Raw genomic sequence first — 22418 nt, forward strand, 5'->3', positions numbered from 1 at the left:
TTAACGTAATTACGGCAGATATTACTTTTAGGTGATTGTGTATATGTAATTACACATACAAATTAACTAAAAGTAACTTCTACCGTATTATAAGATTGAACACCTATTTAACATGTATTAAACAATTTATTGTTGATCCCTGTGTTAATTCTAATTTATTAAATATTTTGCTATGATTTAGATATAAAATTCTCATTAAATCATAAATAAATACCTAACACAATAATTTTGAATGTGATTAAGACGTTTAATTGCCCTCTCGGTGCTCACGGGGCAGAAAGAGTTAATGTACAGTTTAATTTATGTAATTTGTAATTATATTAATAAACTATAACCTGTTAAAATTTCCAATTTGTTGCTATGTAAATGTATACTCCTGAGAACATGAATCTAGCTCTTCCTTATGTTCTCATATGACAAGAGATTATGTGACTAGGAATGCTTATTTTTGTTTTTTCTTCCACTGTTGTGTATAATGGAAAGTTTGCATGATTGAGATTATTATTTTATTTGTTATATTTAATAATTTATTGATAAAGTAAAAATTGCATCATCATATTGTGATGCAATTCTTACTTTATTATTCATTATTATAATGATTATATAGTCTATTTGTATATCAAATAAATCAAAAAATTATACAGTAAATGATATCATTGAATACTGTGTAAAAAATTTTTGAATTTATCAGAAATACAATTGTTTTGGATTGCTTTGAAGTGTCCTTTATCTGGTAACTTCCTGTTAATGATGCAGCTTATAATTTAAAACTCTACAGAACTGTACAGCTACATTTCGATTATAAAAATCTGATATTTAGTTTCATTTATTTATTTTACAGTAAATTACAGGCTATGTTGAGTGGGATAAAAATTGTCACTTTCTTTTAACAATTAGTAAACAAAACCCCATAAAAGCAAATACAAAAATAATAAAATACAAAGTGAAAGTATAAAAACAATATGAATAATACAATATACTTAAATATATAATAGTTTGACAAAATGATTTTTAAAATTTTTATAATTAAGATACAGTAAATTTTCTAATTTATTAATGGACTTATGATACCAATGAAAGAAAGAATGGATAGTAATATTAAGATGGCAATGAGTAATGAATAGAAATGAGGACTGTCTAGAATGAAAAGAAGGAATTATAAAGTTAATTAATGTAGCAGAACAAGATCTAACCATTGCTAAATTGGTGCATAAAAAGTTGGTCAAAATAATTAATCCATCTGAATGAGTCAGGAAAGCCTAAGTGGCATTGGGCAACATCTGAAGAGTTTGTAAAGGGTAATTGGGCCATTTTGTTCAAAGTAAGTAAACTTGAGAAATACCATCATTGGGGATCTTTTGGTGGAAACATGTTGCAGAGATCCAGACAAATATAGTGTAGTCTATGAGAGACTGAAAATTTGAAAAACAAAAAAGGGTGTGAAGAGTATTCTTTTTAGATGTGATTTTAAGTTTTTCCATAGCAATCCATGTCAAATATCAAGTGTTTTTAGTTAAATCATTAATATATTTGCTGGATTAGTCTTGGATTGAAAGGCAATGCCTAAGTCATGAACAAATGGAACAAAATGTACTACATATTGATTATCAGTTTGAATATGAATGTTATCGGGATATTTCATCAAGCTAAAAGTCACAACTTTAGTTTTTGTACACTTTTTGTACAATACAATTCTTGGAAATTTTTGCCAAGGGTTGAATAATTTATTACATATACAGTATATTGTGAATTATTCAAGCAGAAACATATCACATTATATTTCATAAAATATGTAATAATAGATGTTTGTTTGATAGGTTAAACATGATTTATGCAATACAATTATATAAATAATGAAATTATTTATAATTATAATTTATATAAAGATACATTAAATGTTAACTATTGATAAATTACTCATACAATAATTGATTAATGTTTTTCATTTCGGCTACAGATTTAAATATTAATCAATAGTAAGTAATGGATATTTGAATTAGATAAAAAAAATTTCCCTAGGTTTATCATCATGAAAGTAATGTAACTAAATGATATAAGAAAAAACTTTACAGAAAAGACTGTTTATGACAATCATTGTATTATATTTAATAAAAGTATTGATTCAACTATTGATTAAAATATATTAAGAACATAACTCCAAAGTTGGTAATGCATATAAAAATAAAATAATTTCTGTATTGATTAATTTAACAGTAACTAATGTGTATAATACTAAAATAGTATAAATTTTTAATATTATTTATAAGTAAGTGATATAAATTTTTAATTTAAATAAATTGTTTGGGTTATTTTCAACAGAAATAGTGCATTCCATATGTTACATTTTTAATATAATGAAATATTTTTATAAAAGTTTGCCATTATTAGTATTGGTTGTAAAGTTAATTAGATGGTTAAGAAATTAAATTGTATATTTTGTAGATAACAGAGGTAACTAATATATACTTGTAAAATAATTATTCTTAACTAACTTAAATATGGATAAACCCATTCTTCATAATCTACTTATATCTATGAGTATTTTTTTAACATAAGTGATGACAAGTCAGGATATCAAATATTTAAGCAAGTGAATATGTAATGTACAGTACATCATCATACTTATTAATCATACTTACTTTTTGTATTTTATTCTATTCATATAATCCTCAATTATCTCAAATATCAAATGAAAATAAGAGTTAAGAAGCTCCATTATAATGAAGCTCTCTTTTTATTTAATTTTAAAATAAAATTTATATTAAATAAATGATAAGGAATCATTTTTAATTTGTAATAAGTTTGTTTAAGCAAATATAACATTCAGAAATTATAAAAATGTAATCGTCATATTTAACTTTTTTCTATTGTATTCTAAATCTATAATGATAATTTTCAAATATCTCATTAAATAAACTTAAATGAAAAAATATTTGTAAATTATTCAGAAAATTCTATATAGTATATGTTATATACTTTCTAATGCATTAAAAATATATATTAAAAATTGGGTAAAAGTATATAAGCTGTAAGTTTTATACTTATTTACATTAAATTAGTTAGCATTTGGTTAATATTGAGTTATATATATATATCTTATTATTTTAGGTTTACTGTTACAAATTTCATACACATGTTCTAAATTAATCATTTAATATTACAGATTTTTTTTATAACTAGCTTATACAGCCCAAAATGACAGATTATATACGTGGTAAGAAAGCTTATACTAAATGGGATGTAGAAACAGAAAATGTGGACATGGATATTCCACCTGACGCTCAACAACCACATGTGCAAATTGCATCTGAAGGATGGTTTTCAGGAAGAAAAGGAAAAGTTTTGAAGGTAAATTTTAAATTAATATATTTTTTTTAATTTTAGATATTTCAATGATATATGTATTTATTTATTTATTTATTTATTTTTTTTTTAAGGTTTTGTTCCTCGTTTCTTTATTTTTTATTGGCCTCATATTTGGCTATTTCATTCGTCGTGGTGTTCATGAAGTTATATTAAAGAAAGAGAACACTTGTCCTCAGTCATCAGCTTTATACAGTTATCAAAAACAATATGTAAATTTATTTCAAGATAATGTTGATCCTGTTAAAATTGGAAATAATTTAAGGTTATTAAAAATGTTATTTATTATTTATATTCTTTGTAAATGTTTTGAATAATTTAATACTTGAATTAATTGAAATTTTTACTATTAGATACTTTACTCAAGAAGTTCATAGGGCAGGAAGTGATGAAAGCCTTCGGATTGCTGAATTTATACGAGATAAATGGAAGGAATTTGGTCTGAATTCTGTACGCATAGAAAAATATAATGTACTTCTTTCTGTACCATCTATGTTAGTAAATATTTTTTAATGTTGTAAATTTGAAAATTTACTAATTAAATTGATAAAATTTATTGTTATATATCTAGGGAAGTTCCAAATAAAGTATATTTAATAGATAAAAATGGAAAGCTAGTTTTTTCAGCTTCAGAATCTGGTGATGGAGCTATGTTTCCAGAAATGAGACCTTATTATGCTTATTCTCCAAAGACAGAAGCACAGGTAAATAAATGTTTAATATATTTTAAATTTTAGATAATCAAAATTTACATAAAATGTTTAAAAATATATAAATTCTTTTTTTGTATTTTAGGGAAAATTAGTTTATGCACATTATGGGAGATTAGAAGACTTTGAATATTTAAAGAAAGTTAATGTTTCAGTAGAAAATGCCGTAGTAATCATGAGAAATGGTAAAACTCATAGAGGTTCAAAGGTTTGTTATTTTTCTTTATACATTATGAATATTAAGTTTTGTTCTAAAAGAATTTAAATGATAACTATTCAGATAATATAATTTTTAACATAAAAACATATTTTTTTTAAGTACAGATAAAACTTGCTGAAAAGTTTGGAGCTGTAGCTGCATTATTATATCCTGATCCAATAGATCATGGAGGAGGAAGTTTGAAAACTTATCCAGAAAACATAGGGCTTCCTGGAGATGGTGTTGTCAGGGGTAATCTGAAAACTTATCCAGGAGATCCAAATACTCCATTTTTACCATCTGTTGGTAAATTACCATAAATTATTTTGTATAATTTGCTTTAAAAGCTGTTAAAAATTAATTCTTCTCTCTAGATGGAGTTTATAGAATACCATTGAGTGAAATTGACTTACCAAGAATACCTTCTCAGCCAATTAGCTATAATGATGCTCAGGTTCTTATGAAGTTAGTGAAAAGTTATTTGTAATGTTTTAAATGTTTAATTTGCTAGATAATATCAAATAGATAACTTTTCATTTTTTAATTTATTAGAGATTTAGGTGGACCAGAGGCACCTTCAGATTGGAAAGGAATGCTTAACATAAGCTATAATCTAGGTTCTGAATTTCTTTCAAGTAAAACTAATGCAAGGTTATCATTTTATAGATTTTCATTAATAATATTAATTGTTGTTTTAATTTAGTTATTCTATCAATTAATTCACTAATTTTGTCATTATTTTATTGTTAACATAATTTTGTGAGACAGTCAATTATGTTAACCAACATTCCTTACAAATTGACTTCTTATTTGCTGATTTTGACTCAGTTATGAACTCACAAAACAACTTTCATTTAAAATCACAAAGAGCACCTTTATGAAACATAAAAAATCCTTTACATGCTGCAGACATTTATCTATCACTATGATTATTCCCAGAACTACTAAACACACATCTATACATACATGCCTTGTCTTTAGTTCTGTTTATTTTATATGTATCTATTTATTTAAGCATACTGGTACAATCATGATGTGGGGAGAAATAACACAAAATTATACAACATATATGTTAACACAAAACATAAATACACATAACTTATAAATAAAACCTAAAGGTAAATCCTAATTTAAACCTAAAATTGGGAGAACTACCCAAAGAAAAAACTATATCTTATGTAGAAATAAAAAAAAACTAAAAAAAGAGTCAGGTTAGTCTTATCTAGAAATTATCCAGTCTCCCAAATAACTAAAGCTAACTGCTGGTTAAATAACCTGCAAACTATACCCCAGGATGCAATTAGCATAAAATCACCAACAGTTTTTACCCTATGGGCCTAAAAGAAAAAAATAAATCACATTACCACAAAGAAAGCATCATAAGCTAAACAATTTAACCTTTTTAATAAAAATAAATACTTGATAAAAGAATCAGAATCACAGATTACTTTCACAAAACAATTAAATAAAAAGGAAATAACACCAAAAATCTCCTTGCATTAATTTTCAGAAAAAGCACAAATTACTTGCTATCATGTAATATGCATCCAGTAATGAATGTACCACACATGCAAATGTCTCTTCTATAACTACATAAAAACTTAATAAATTACACCTAATTTACATTAATACTGCTGTAATATTTCAAAAAAGATTATTTTTATAAATAAAGCAGTCAAATAAAGATTTATTCAAAATTTTGTACCACCAGCATTAGGTGCTTGATAATATGCCACTATTCAGCTTTGAGATAAAATTATCAAAATGATTTAACTTTAATAAATAAACTCCATTTACATTTTTAAACAAATTTTCTAAATCAATCCCATTACTCGTTACAATTCATAGACAGATACTTAATTCAAAACAAACCACAAACAAAATCTTGCTAAGGCACTCCCATGCTGAATGTTCTAAAAACCTAATTAATGCATTTGTTCAAGATTATGCAAGACAATAGAACCAACGAACATTCTATGTGTATCAATCATACATTAAGTAATAATAATAAATACTCCTACTTAAACTTTTAACTTAAAAAGTTATGTTTTCAATAAATTTCTCACTCTAAATATTAACTCTTTGGGTACTATTTAGAAGATTCTATTTAGAAGCTGAACAATTGAACACTCATATCATGTTCTTTAAAATTTTTTCTTATTTAATTTTTTTAGCAATTATTATTATTTATAGTCTGACCAATGAACAGTAAACAATGAAAGAGAAATCATTTTTGATGAATGATTAGTCAGTCTCATTGATAATTAAGTCACGTGACTTGACAATTGTAATGCTAATATGTTAAATTGCTTGCTCTTTTCATTACTATATAGTCAATTTTGACAATATAGTAATGTTATATACTATATTATATATATATATAAGATTACTATATAATATATAGTTATAATACATTTAAAATAATAGCTTTAGATTAATTGTGCAATGTTTCTTCTTGTTTACATACAAAGCATTACATTCTGCCATGTTGCTAGTGAAGTGTAAACTAAATATTATGATACTACTATTTTATATTAAATTACCATTCATATGCAATTTAAAATAATAAATAGCTTTCAAGTTAAAAGACAGTAGTAAAATAAATTGTTCTGTAACATTTTCTAAACAGTAATTAGTTGTACAAAACAAAATTTCATCCTTCTGTTTGGATGACTTGACCATTATAATCTATTGGATCATTATCATATAACAGTGATGGTAAATCTTTTTCCAAAGGTGGGTCAAATTGAATTCAAAATTTATTAACTCCAAATTGCAGGTCAAATATTTAATTGTAGTAATTAATTAAAAATGACATTAAAATGCTTATAAGTTTTACTTTATTTAACTTTTTAATTTATATGACAGAAATAACAATAATTTATATAAGTAAGAGGATGATGATAATGTGATTATAACAAATAAATATTTTCTTTAATGGAAAATCTGCTATTTTTTTAATCTATAGTTCATAAGTGTGCTTTAAGACTTTTCACAAAAGCTTTAGGACTCCATTTTTACACTACATAGGTAAAGTTTTGAAATTTATCAATATTTTTTATAACCTAATACTTTTTAAACATTTAATGTGGGTACCTTGAAATCACGTGGGAACCTGTGACCAATGGGTCACAGGTTTACCATCACTGTCATATAAGATAAAGCACATCTTTCAATATGAAACAGCTGATTGGTCAATTTTTGAACCTATGTCATTGGATATAATTTACATTAAAATTCTTTTAAATTTAATTTTTTTAGTTTATTTTAGCATTTATTGTTATTAATAGTATTACTTTAGTAGTAGTATTAGTATTTGATAAATAAAACAAACAAAGCAATACAACTAGAAAATTTTGTTGTTTGATACCTATATTGTATTTTTAACACTTATAAAATTTAGGATTTTACGCCTCATTATGTTTTTCATTTCACTGTTTAAATATACCTTTAATGAACTGCTAAAAGAAATAAAACATAAAAGCACTATCTTGATGTTTGAGATTATACCTTCTAACTGCATACCAGTGTCATGCTCTCAATAGCCACTCCATAGGCACTTGTCTACAGTGGTTTAGGTTATGAAAAGATTTTATTTTCATTCTAGCAATATTCTGAAGAATATATATTCCTTTTAGTTATCTGCATGAAATTTCAGTAATATAAATATTTGCAAATATTTAGTTGTTTTTTATATATATGCCTGTTGTGTCATTTTTTAACTTTTAAAAATATTTTATAATTTACAGCTTTATAAAAGTGGAAGTGTTTAATGAACTTCAACAAAAAGAAGTGTATAATGTGATAGCTACCATACCAGGACAATTTGAACCAGGTAATTACAAATATAAATTTGTTTTTGGATGTACTAAAAAATTTAAGAGTTTATCTTTATATGCTTTTGCAAAATTATTAAATTGAGAAATAAGATGGTTGTATGTATAATCGTTCTTTAATAACTATTGGATCTGTAATAGTAAGATGAGACAGTCTTGTGTGAATTTGTCATATTGTCGTCTGTATGCTATTATGTCTAGTTTTATGATGATGTAGTAAATGTAGATGGTAAATTCATTTATTTCTTTGGTCCAAACTTGAATTCATTTAATTTGTCGTGATCTTTTTGTTTTTTGAGAAAAGTGCATGGGTTATTCAAGTAAATACAGTATATTTTTGAAAAATTTATAGAGGTAAAGTCTGATTTATAATATCTTACTATTTAATAATTTATCATATATCAGAATAAACAAAGTTAGATTACTGTCACCTTGTGGATTTCTCCATTATTTTCAGTTAACCTTTTGCATTATAATTTGTTATAAATAACAAATATTTAATACATTATTCAATTTCCATTAGTAGATGTTATACATCATATAAAATAAATCTTCAAAAAATTAATGCAAAATATAGTAAATCTACTCGTATTTTACGGACTATAAGACGCACCTTAATTTTTAAGCATTTTTTTTTAAAAAAATGCCTATAAGTCGCTACGGACTATAAGACGCACCTGAATTTTGGAGGCAATTTTTCAAAGAAAAAAGTGCATCTTATAGTCCGTAAAATATGGTAATTATAAATTCTATAGCAATTTTATAAAAGTATAAAGAATTTAAATTCTAATTTTAGGTAGATATGTAATTATTGGTGGTCATCATGATTCTTGGACCAACGGATCTGCAGATCCTGGTACTGGTGTAGCTGTTTTATTAGAATTATCAAGAGTTTTTGGAATTCTGGTGAAAGAAGGTTAGTAAATATTGAATAGCTATAAAGTTAAATTGAAAAATAGTACAGTGGAACCTCGCTTAACAGGCACCTTGCATAAAGAGCAAATCAAATTTTTTTAAAATGACTCGCTTAACGAGCAAAGTTTTGCATAACGAGTGACGAGGAGAGGGGAAGTTCCAGATTGTGTGCATGCTCCATCATGCTATTATCTGTGATTTTTTTTTTTTTTTTTTTTTTGTTTTCTGCAAATCGAATTCACATTTCAGGTTGGTTCATTCCGTTCTAGAAGAAAAGATGATGATTTATGCTCCTTAATAATGTATATTGTATAATTTTCTTTGAATAAATGTTATACATAAAATACTGTATTTACTTGCATATAAGATGATCTCGCATATAGGATAAGGTGGGACTTTAAAGATCAAAATAAAGAAAATTAGATTTATTATTACAATTCTAATTTTATTTTGTTTAATCACAAATAAATTATTATCAAATGTACATATTAAGGCAAACAACCATGTTTTCTTGACATTATCAGCTTTTTTCTACTCGGACTCACCCTCCAAAGCTTCGTTACAATTCTCCTCTTTTTCACTCTTACACCACAATCATTTTCTGATCCATTGAGTGAATTTAAAATGCAGTATTTCCTGAATGACTGCTATCAGCCTTTGAAGAATGCTTTTCCATGCACCTTATACCCATGTAGCAAAACCAAAAGATTATAATGCATGTGACAGGAAAAAGTTTATTTTTAGTGATTCAGAATGTACAAATATTCATTCAAAATACCAATTTAACAAATATGAAATAACTACATTTATAATCATTGCTAAAAGTGACCAGCTATTTTTGGATCATCTCTTGAAATGTGACATTCACATTGACCTTGATAGCACTCTGCTATAATGGCAGCATGAACTATACACGGTTCACAAAAATTATTGCAAAAATGCAAAGGATCCTTTGCTCGCACATATATGACGACCTAGGTTTTTGATGCAGTGAAAAATTAATAAAAACCACGTCTTATATGCAAATAAATATAGTATTTGAGTATATTTTTTGGCATGGAACGCACTATTGTATTTTACATTAATTTCTATGGGTAAAATTGTTTTGCTTAACGAGTGTTTTGCATTACGAGTAAGGTTCTGGAACAAATTATGCTCATTAAGTGAGGTTCCACTGTAAATTTATAAATTATATAATGCAACGTCAATCTGGGCAGATTTAAATCAGGTTTGGTATTTAAATTAAATCATTTTTGATAAGCTGTTTTTCAATAATTACAAATTCTGTAGTAATTTTTACATCTGTTTTATTATTAATAATATATATGTATATAATACTAATAATAAGCTGTTATATATATTGTGTTTGAATGTGATTGAATTTGGAATAAATTATATAAAAATAAATAAAGTATGAAAATGTTCTTATCAAAATAATGTAATTGATATCACAAAAGTAACATCTTTGATATACCAGATAAAGTAGATTGTAAAAATCAAATGAATATTATTGTGACATCATCATAATGCCAGGCTGCAATTTTTAATCATGTTTTAATTTAAAAAATTACATGATTTCCAGTCTAGACTGGAAGTTTGTATATAATTAATTAGAGTCTCTGGCCCCTAAGCATTCCCTATCTGGTCTCAATGTTCATCTAGCTAATTTGGTTCTTGAGATTAATGAAAGATGGACAGACAGTGGAAATGAATAAATCTGCAGTCTGAAAATTGCAGCCCAATGACATCATAAAATCTATAAAGATTATTAATAAAGTCAGAGGATGAAGAATCTCTATTTAATACTATGGAATTTGACAGCTTTAAGAAACTATCCATAAGAAGTAGAACTCACTGTGTACGGTGTTACAAAATATTTTCTTCCAAGCACTTTTGACAAATGTATTTCCGTCGTCTTCAGGCGAATAAAAGATTTTTATATCGAACATGAATGTTCGAAACAGAGAAGAACACATACGAATTTAAATAAAACGATGTTTTGGATAACATTTGATATGAATTTGCTACAATTTTCAAATATGTATGATACACAGTGAGTTCTACTTCTTATTAATATTACTTTGCATGAATAGCATACCAGACTATATTAAGAAACTATCCATCTAGAAAATCCTCATTCATACTCAACACAAACTGTTTGCTTTTAATTACATTTAAGTAAAACTATTTTATTTGTCTAAGCCCTACATACTATTAGATTATTATATTTTTTATATACTTAGCATAATATTGCTTTTTTAAAAAAATTCAAATATTATTTTGAATTTAAATTAAGTTCTTGTTCTGTTCTTATATTGCAAATGTTTGAAAATAATAATTGTAATATTTAAAAGTACTTATGAAACGTATGAGTTTTTTAATAATTTTGTGTTATTTTACTTGAAAATAAGCTTTTAATATTCAAAGAGTTTTAAAATACACATTTGGTAATAATTTTGCATAGAATAGAAAAACAATATACAGTAGAGCATTGATTATCTGACTTAATTGGGTACTGGGGTTGGTCGGATAACTGAAAAGTTGGATAACCGAAAAGTATGAAAAAATACATTATTAGTATAGCGTATTAGGCCTGGTTTAAATACTAGCCTCCCTTTCACGGTCGAGCCAGTGCTGCCAGCTAAAACATGCAAAAATTTAACAAAAATAATATTAAAGTAGCCAAGACATAACCAAATATTGTAGTGCCACATCACTAGCGGACATTTGAATTTGCCGACTAGAACGAAGTCAGTTAATCGGGGTCGGATAATCGATGCTTTACTGTATTATGATGTTTTTCTATATATACTATTTATACAATGATTTTACAGGAAGAATTTTCATGTTTAAATTTATTTGGTTTCAATCCTTTATTAGAAGAAATTTGTGTGTATGAATATAATAAATATTAGCTACCTTACACACATAATGTGCGTAAATGTAGCTAATATTTATATCATTATCTTCATGCATAGTTTACAGTAGGGTCAACAACCTTTATGTTGTAAGGGCATGATAAAAATTTTAAAAACCATCGAGGGTACATAGTTTAATTTTTGAAAAAGTTACTATGTTATAATAAATAAACAAATTAATTATGTTTTGATATATATATATTTATACAAAAAAAAAATTATATATGCATGTAATAACTAAAAAATGAAAATTAAAAGTACATACAAAACATAACACAAAATGAAATTAAATAAAATTACAAATATGTATTTGTGCTTGTGTGACTATGGTTCTAGAGTGTGCATCTGAAATGTGCCACAGATGCTGCATTGCTGACCCTTGATTTACAGTATTATGGAGAAAGCTACAGAAGCACAAAATAGATTTTTATTCTGAATTTTTTTTTTTTTTAATATTTTGAAATGCAGTAAAATTTAATTAATATGTTCAGTTTGTTGTCAGTTGAATATATTTTATTGTCGTTTTTATTTTAAAAATTGAATACATTTTAGGTTGGAAACCAGGTCGCTCATTAATTCTTGCCAGTTGGGATGCTGAAGAATTTGGCATTACAGGATCTATGGAATGGATTCAGGTGAGAGTAAAATATTCATTTTTTCTATTTTAATATGTTTATAGATATTGGTACCTAAAAATATTTATTAAATACTTTTTTGTGACTTTTTAGGATCATTCTAAGGAACTGTTTCAAAGAACCATAGCATATATAAATGTTGATATTGTGGTTACAGGTAAATATATTAATCCTGGTGATTCACTTTTTTATTACTTATTTTAGTAATAATTAAGAAAATTTATATTAGCAACATAAAGTTTTGAAATTATCACAAAAGTTTTGTAAAATAATTATTTTTATTTTCATATAAAAACTTGGACAATATTTCATGTTATGGCAAATATAAAGAATAACTTATTTTTTAGCATACTGTAATTTAACAATAAGCTTATTAATTTGCTGATTGATTTTACAACTAGTTACATTAGCTAATCAAGGAAGTAACAAAATTAAATAAGCATATTCTGGATTGAATTTAGAATAAATTGAAAATTACTCTGATTTTAAAGATGAATAATGTAAAAGTAATACATGATTTTAAAATTATGAAGTGTTTTTTTTATAACTTTTTTTCATTTTGTAAGTATTAAGTGGGTCTTTTTTCCATGTCCATGAGTTTGACCAGATCCACAATGGAGATGTCAGGTGATGGACAAAATCTAATATATTGTAATCAAACTACCCACAAAAATTTTTTGAGGACTAACGTGGACTTAAACCAAGTTCCTCCAGATCAACAAGTTGCTATATATATTTTTATGTTCTACTTGTTGTTAGTTGTTCTGAAGGTGATAAATTTACTGGAGATTTATTTAAGAAGATTCTCTAACACAATAAAGAAAATAAATTTCTCTTGCAGACAATACACACATGATGTGTCTTTATACAATCTGTCCTTTCTCACGCAGATGAGGAATAAGACAATTTCACAGCAGGTTGACCCCTTATTTAAAAAAAGGTTCTCTAAGAGGTTTTGAGCCATATATTTTCATCTTGGCCATTCAACTGTCAAAGTGATTTTGGGTTATTGAAGTTATTTTATTTATAATTACTAATATTTACTTTAACGTAAAAAATATATTGGTTTTGATTTCATGCGTTTTGATTACATATAAGTAATAAAAAGTTGGAAACAGTTTAGTGTTTTTTACCAGCTTATATATATATATATATTAATTGACAAAAACAAATGATTTTTAGTAAAATGATCCAAATCAAAAGCATTGCAGATTGTAGAAATTTCTTGATATTTTTAGAAGTAGAGTTAATATTAGAGCATAAATAACAATAATTTCAGTTTATCATTTACCAAGAAATTACCAGCAGAATTGGAAGCAGGTATTGAAATAAAATAAAACAAGTGCATCAAGAATTCCAAAACAAAACTGATAAAAATTCATAACCATATCATAAGTCATATCATTCTTCAATGATACGACTTATGATAAGAAAAATACATTAGAATTTTTATGTCACATTCTGAAATATTTTCAGTTTACTTTAAATACATATTAAATAATACTAAATGTTTAGTTAAATATTTTGTAATTCTAACTTTTTAGTGTTTCAAAAACACAGAGTGAAGGAAACAAATAATATTTAACAATATCAACAAGAAATGAAATTTTCAATTTTAATAGAAATACAGTAGATCCTCAACCTGTTTGTATTACCAAATATTTTGGATTATTCAAAATTCTTTTTTCCATATTTTTTATGCTAATTTACAGTATTTTAATATAATATAGTTGAATGAACCCATTGTATGACTTTCGACCAGTCATCCCGACCTAATATATCTTGACCGGTATTTAAGTAATTTACACACATTTAAAGATTTTATTGTAATAATAGTTCTATAAGAATAGTAATTTATTAGTTTTTGTAATTTCTAATAACAATAAAATTTAATTTCAGGTAATTATTCATTACAAGTGTTAGCTAGCCCATTGTTACGACAAGCTCTTAAGGAAGCATCTACAGATGTATCTTGCCATGATCCAAATCATCCTGGTATGTCATTATATGATATGTGGAAGCTAAGACGACCACAGGACAAAAATAGTGCTAACAGTATACCATTGTAAGAAAATAATATTAAATACTACACAAAATTTTACAGTAACTCTGAGTATAACTGTTTCTGATTGATTAAAATTTATTTCATAAAAACTTATTTATTTTTATTAATATTACAGTTTTACTTTCATTAATTTTATATCTAGCTTTCTTTGTGATTTATTTTTTTTATTACATTAAATACTGTAAAAAAAATAGTCATAATAATAATTAATCAGTAGTACATGACTGTCTGATATATTAGTTATATAGAACACTGTTTTCTAAAGTGTGTACCTCATTAATATGTGAATGATTTTCAGAAGTACTTGGTAATTTTTGATGTATTTGGCATCACTATGTACGTACCACTGATGCATAAAATCATTATTTAAAAAAAATACTGTAGTAACAATTATTTCAAATTTATATCTTTCATATGAATTCTTTTATTTAAGTTGTGATAAGTGCTACATTTGAGTAGTTTATAAAAAAAATTTACAATGAACACTCAATATTTAAGAAAATTAAAACAGGGATACACAGATATTTGTACAACACTGGTATAGATTTATATAAGTCATTAACAGCATAGTTAATAAAACTAATAGAAGTATTAAAATCATTTTATAAATAAATAAATATATATAAGTATATATATATTTATATATCAAATAGTTTTATAGTGTATAGTTTTAGTTGTAATCAAGTCATTAATGCTAGATTATTTTGGGCTATATTTTGATTATCTAATAATAAAATTTGGTAATTTGGACTAAAGATAGGTGGTTATGCTTCCATCTTACACTAACTTTAATAATTATGTTAATTTAAACTAAAATTTAACAATTTAGAATGTTCTAGAAAGGATTGAGCTGGAGCAGGACTTAAACCAGCAACTGTGTTTACCATGCATTATCCTGACTTGATTACAATAATTTTCAGACTTGTTTATTCATGTATTCAAAAATTTATTCATACCTGGTTTTTTTAAGAATTGATATTCCTGGATCAGGAAGTGATTTTGTTGGATTCATATCAGGATTAGGAATTCCTTCTGCCCATTTGCAATTTGTTGGAAAAGATATGGTAAGTTGTGTGTATAAAACTTTTTACTTACTTAATGTTAAATAATAGTTACAAAAATGATTCTAAAACAATCCTAAAAATAAACAAAATTTATTAGGTTTTTTTTTTAACAATATAAGAAAATATATTTTTCTGCCTTTTCATATCACACAAAAGGAATCAAATTAAATAGAATCAAAGTTTAAAATGTTATTTAAGAAAAGTTTTGAACTTTTGGTGAAACAAAAATTTTTTAAAATTTATATATTGATACCAAGTACTCAGTGAATCTGAGATTTAAATTTATCTTTTCTGATTTTAAAAGGAATTAATATTGACTTCATATTAAGTCAACATTTAATTCTTAATGTAATATGCTACTACCAAATAGCAATATTTTTCATTTAATTTCATGTATTAATATTAACATGCCACTTGGAATTCTTCATTTAACTTTAGAATGCTAAATTAGCATTTTAATAGTATTTATTTAGTTATAATATAATTATAATATATTACATTTATTTTTTTCTATACAATGAAAGTTTTTCTGCACAAGTTGTTTTAACTCACTAACTCATCTTTTTATATTTATGATTTTTTTCAATATTTAAGAATATACAGTTGTGAATTGATTTTTCTTTTCAAAATTTTATTATTTTTTTTACAATACTAGTTTGTCAAATATCCAAACACAAAGTAAAGAAATAATAAAATTATAAAAGATGAAAATAGATTATGTATTATCATGATCCAATAAAAAATGAAATCAATCAAATAAAATTTTACTGCATTATCTCGAAATATAAATAATTTTATCGAAATATTAGAATATAAAAACCACAACAGCACAAGCAAACTGGAACGATATATATAGAATTTCACCTAAATGCAAAATATTAGCATCAAAATAATAAATATTATATAAAATAGTTTCACTATTTTATTTTTATATTTTAGTTATTTCAGTTTTTGAAATAACATAATAGTGAAAAACAATTAGAGAAACAAAATAAATATATATTTGAATGGTTAAATTCAATAATTTGTATTACTTATCTAAGTTAATTGGACAAGAATTCAAAGTGATATGTAACAAGTGTATAAATATAAGAAAAAACAATGATATATGATTGCATAAAAATTTATTTTTGTGATTTCAATTATTGAAGACTGTCAAAAATTTTTTGAAAATACAAATTTAGTAAGTGATCACAAAAAAAAACAGTTATAACAGTTTATGGTTGATAATATAAGTCAGAAATAATTTGTTTTGATTAAAACAAATTATTGATGAATGTAAAACATTCTTACTTTACATGAGCAAGAAATTTAAAACCACTTTTTTTACTGTGATAGAACTTGAAATTACATTTATTGAAACAGGAAACATAAAATTTTATTTTAAATATTATTAATTCATTCAACTCACCAAAAAACCTTATTTTAACGTCAGCAGGAGTTTAATCTTTCATGTGGACCTGGATAAAATTTTTGTTTTGTTTTTACTTGGTTTTTTATCTAATTATATGTCTTATTCAGGTCTTACACCTTTTATTCTACTTTGGAATGAATGATGGTGAGATTCAAAATCTTGTTCAGTGTTCTTAGTATAAATATTTATACTAAGAACATCAAATGTGATTTTGAATTTTACCATCATTCATTCCAAAGTTTGAAATATTATAGCATTCTTCTTTAAATTCCAAAATAGAATAAAAGGTGTAAGACATGAAGTAGACGTATAATTAGGTTGAAAACATTTGCCCCAAGTCCACATGAAGGATTAAAATCTTGCTGGTGTTAAAATAAGATTTTGGTGAGTTGATCAAACAATCCAGCTTGCAGAAGCATTTGCTGAGCCATTGATTTATTCAAAATTCATTTATTTCATAACTTTCATTAATGCAATATATTTAAACTTATGAAATTTATTTTATTAGTTTTATGCAATATAAAATTTCATTCATCTTGAATTCTCATGCATTAATTTTATATTTTTCTTTATATATACCTTTAATAGCATTGTTAGGATATATACACTCTTCAAAAGTGAAATCACAACACTATTAAGGAATGTGCATAACCACATTCACATTGCAGGATCAATAGAGGTGATAGAGATGCAAATGATTAAAAGAACAAAGATATGTAACAGACACCTGTTTATTTACTAATGAATATGGCCCCCATGGACAGCTATACAGACCACTATATGGTGAGGCATACTATCAGTGAGGTGATTAATGGTTGCTTGCAATGTCCCTTGCCAAACTGCAACCACTGTAGTGTGTGTGTCGGCTATGGTATGTGGCATTTTCTATACTTCATCAAAGTTTGGCTACTGTGAACCATTGATGATAGCATTTATGATCTGAGTCAGCTGCTGGTCTTTATAGCTCAAAACTGGGTATCACATGACCTGATTCATACACAATCTTAATCATTTGCATATCCCTGTCGTGTGTACTGGTCCTGCAATTTGCACATCCCTTCATGGTGTTGCAATTTCACTTTTGAGGAATGTAGAACATATAAAATAAAGATGAGCATGTAAGAAGTTACTTTTTCCATACATAATTAAATCACAAACACAGTGAATAAGATGAAAATAAAGCTGCTTAATAGCCTATTTTGTCCTGTTTTCATTATCTAACTTAATTTAATTATCTCAATATTAAATTTCAGTAATAATACTTAATGTGCAGTATTTTATTAATTACTTTCTTCAATAGTTTTTGTAATTCACATTGTATCCCTTTATTTTGTAAGAAATTTGTGCACTTACAAATAGACTTTGTTCTGATAAATTTTATTTTATTCTCATTTACATGATATTGAAACAAGAATCAAATTAAATTTTGTCAGAACAAAGTCTAATAAAATGAAATGAATTCATTGAAAACATCATAAAATTGATTTTAATTTTTTTAAATTTGTATTTCAAATATATATTTTAAGTAAAATATTAATTTTTTTTCTTATATTTTAGATATCTGATTATCCTCTTTACCATACGTCTTATGATACTTTTGATGCAGTTGCAAATTATACTGATGTCAACTTCAAGATGATGACCACGATGACTCACATGTTAGGTGCATTTTTAATGAAATTAACAGATTCTTTACATCTTCCAATGGTAGCTAGTCATTACAGTGATCAGTTGAAGCGAGATTTTGCCGAGTTCTCCAAAAATCATGAAAAGCTCTTGCAAGATCATGGTATAAGTTTAGGTAAAAAATTTTCATATTTATTTATTAATAGAAGTATTAAGTAATGTGTAATTTAAACATATTTTCAAATTTACTTGTATTAATTACACTATATTCATGAAATATTTTCAATATCATATGAATTAATAAATTAGTTTTTGTATGTAAGGTAATTGTGTCATACAGAATTATATAATATATTTTTATTTAATTTTAGACAATGTCACATTAGCCTTAAAGTCTTTTGAAGAAGCTTGCAAAGAATTCCATAATAATTTTAGAACAATTGGAGACAGAGAGTAATAATAATAAGAATTTAATTTATATTTTTAGTTTAGAAATTATCACTGCATAAAATTAAATTAATAATTTTTTTCAGTTTATATTTAGAGGCACATGAGTATAATGATCGCCTTATAGCAATTGAACATTCATTTTTATTACCAGATGGAGTTTCCTCAACTTCATATCTGCGGTAAGATTACAGATTAGTGCTTTTATTAATTTAAATGATAAAATTAATATTTGTTTGTGTGTTAATGTCAAAGTCTAAGTTTCTTTGATATTTATAAAATTAAAGAATATTTTCTGAAATCATAAGAAATTTTTCTTAAAATAACTTCAAATAAAAATAATGTAATGATAGGTCAGTCTTTTATTTCTTTTTGTTTCGGTAGTTAAAAAATTATTGTAAATAATTTTAGTTTTCTTTTAATTACAACTAAAGCTGAGATCATATTTTTTAAAACTTATTTTAGCCAAATTTTAAAATTAAATATGGCAAAGGTTACATTTTTCAAAGTTGCTGATCTCTAACTATAAAACACAGGCTACTTTCATTAATTATTATAAAGCGCTTTAATGACTAATGATGAAACTAAATGTCAATAGGTAAAAATATTTTCATTACATTTAACGAATCTATTTAAAAGATTCAATTTTATTTGTATGATTAAATTTTAAAATACATTATACAACAAGATAAGCAAGTTTGTAAATTTATCATCTAATCATAGTTAATGAGGCCTTTTTGTTATTTTATAAGATAATATACTCTTTTAAAGTTTATTCATTTAGTTACTTTTACATTTGCAATACCATTATCTTGTAAATATGCATTTTTATTGTTTTATTACACTTAAATAATTGGACTAACATGATAATTTCATTAATTATATTGTTTGTTTTTAAATTATTTAATTTAAAGAACAATGTAGATGTAATATAATCAATCTCTTTTGAAATGTAAAAAAAAAAAATGAAATGTATACTAAAATTAACTCATATCAATTATTGGTAGTAATGCAGTTGATTTAGTTGTTTAGTTGCAATTTTGATATTAGAATATGATGAAAGATCTTCCCCAATATTAAAGATTTTACTTTCTGTTCTATTTTTTCATAGATTATAGCATATTTTTATTTTAACTTAGCTTATAAATAATATTATTGAGATAATGAAATATTTTAAAATTTTATCTTTAATAATAATAATATGCCATTTTTCTAAAAAATAATATATATTTGTCCCATTTCATATATTTGTCAATAATAATAACAATACAGATTAGTTCAGTAAATTGTTTGATAAGTAAATAAAATAGAATATTGCAATAATTATTTAAAGCCAACCAGATGGCTGAGATAGTTAAGATGTCAGCCTACTGCCCTGGGGATCTGAAATTAAATTCAGGTTACCATGAATTTTTCAGAAAGTGGATTGTTGGCCTCCATCCCACATCATTTGGCTGTTCCATTGTGGGTCTGGCCAAATCCACAAAAGAGGACCCAAGAAAAGGTCTTAATGTCTCTTAGGGTAAAAAAAAAGTCCAAGAAACATTACTTAAATTATTATGGTTTCAAAAAATATTCAAGCATTGACAGTTTCATTAACATATCAGATAATGATAAATTATTCCATCTTTTACAGCCATGTAATCTATGGACCAGATTTCAAAAACAATTATAATGGTATAATATTTCCATTTCTATCAAAAGCTATGTTTGATGCTCAAGAAAATAATACATCTGAAAATTGGAACTTAGTCAACCTGCAGTTATCTTATGTAAATTATGCACTACGGTCAGCAATTGGAGTTTTAGAAAGTCATGTTTTGATGGGTAATAGTAAGCTGTAATACAGCTAAACTTCTTCTTTTCAAATATATTTAAAATTATTTTCTCATTTTAACCTTTTAGATAATGGATTGTGTCTGAAATTCAAATCCAAAAAGTTTTGGATTAAAAAAATAGAGTATACTAATTTTAGGTTGTGAAATATGTGTACATATGTATTTTATTTTACTGTAATTTCTTTATTTAAAATTTATTTATAAAGACCAATCCATGTAAAATGAAAGAATATTACTATTAGTCTAACTAATTGTATTGTATTTATTAAGTGTAATGTAATTCATTGTGTTTTCTTTTGTCTGTGATAAGAAAAAGCTTTTAAATTGCATATTTTGATAAATATGCATGTTTTATAACTGTCATTTCTTCAACTTTTTGTTTTAGATTTTCTGTAGATAATTTGTGTTTTTATCATTGTTTCCATATAATTTACATGTAGAATAATTATTGAAGCATTTATTTTAAAGCTAAATGTGATAATAGATAAAATCTAAAAATCAAAGATGTTCAAAAGATAAAAAAAAAAAAGAAAACATATTTATTTTCTCTCTCTTGAATGCAGAGAATTTTTTGAAAGTCTTATACCACTGTTATATAATAATTATAAATGTTTATAATGATATTTGTACCCCTAGTTTTCATAGTTATGAGATAGATTGTTCCTAGAAGTGGCAATACAAATTGAGAATGTGCAAAAAAGAACTATTTGGCATGTACATGTTTTCATGCAGACTGCCCCAGAAAATTCTTCACTCATCTAGATATTGATAAATAAGAAGTAGGATGAAAAATGTAATTATCTTATGTTACATAAGATAATTGACAATTCTTTGCATCATGATGTGTATTGAATTATAGTATATATATTAATATATTTGAATATAAAATTATTTGACATCTTATGCAAAAATCTTTTAGAGTTATCAATGTTATTTAAAAATATAAAGAATATTTAAATTATCTTATAAATCATTTAAATTCTGTGGGAATACATTGTAGGGTTAATAATAATAATATATTATTATTATTATTAACTCTAACATGTATCTTTATTTACACATTGTCTTCATTTATTAATAGATTTATTATTAATATTAATAAATAATGATAATGAGTGTTTATTTATTGTAACAATATTACAATGCTGGGCTACAATTTTTAATTATACAGTAGAGAACCGAAAATCGGAATTAATTGAGGACTGGGGTTGTTCAGATTAGTGATTTGTTCCAATTACCGATTATGTACTAAAAAATATATTAACCTGTCCGATGTTCAAATTTTTCTCCGTTGCGTGTCGCTTCGTGTTGAATTTTCGTCGATTTTAAGCCTAACGAAAATTTTTATAATAATAATCGAGGCTATCGTATCGTTAAAAATTATTTCT

General features: G+C 25.1%; 1 protein-coding gene across 1 annotated transcript; it reads left to right on the plus strand.

The window, feature by feature from the left end:
- Positions 1-3171: 3171 nt before the first annotated feature.
- LOC136973379 (N-acetylated-alpha-linked acidic dipeptidase 2-like) lies at positions 3172-21885 on the plus strand. The gene is made up of 18 exons (XM_067268104.1): positions 3172-3348; positions 3438-3628; positions 3717-3857; positions 3935-4067; positions 4159-4281; positions 4398-4578; positions 4647-4737; positions 4825-4923; positions 8022-8107; positions 8905-9024; positions 12494-12576; positions 12670-12733; positions 14476-14641; positions 15612-15705; positions 18677-18920; positions 19117-19198; positions 19279-19374; positions 20829-21885. Exons 1-18 carry the CDS (start codon positions 3196-3198, stop codon positions 21034-21036), a joined length of 2355 nt encoding a protein of 784 aa, XP_067124205.1. The 5' UTR covers positions 3172-3195; the 3' UTR covers positions 21037-21885.
- Positions 21886-22418: the final 533 nt, after the last annotated feature.

The sequence above is a fragment of the Centruroides vittatus genome, unplaced genomic scaffold (assembly GCF_030686945.1).
Source record: "Centruroides vittatus isolate TY-2023 unplaced genomic scaffold, ASM3068694v2 contig_1074, whole genome shotgun sequence".
Taxonomy (NCBI): domain Eukaryota; kingdom Metazoa; phylum Arthropoda; class Arachnida; order Scorpiones; family Buthidae; genus Centruroides; species Centruroides vittatus.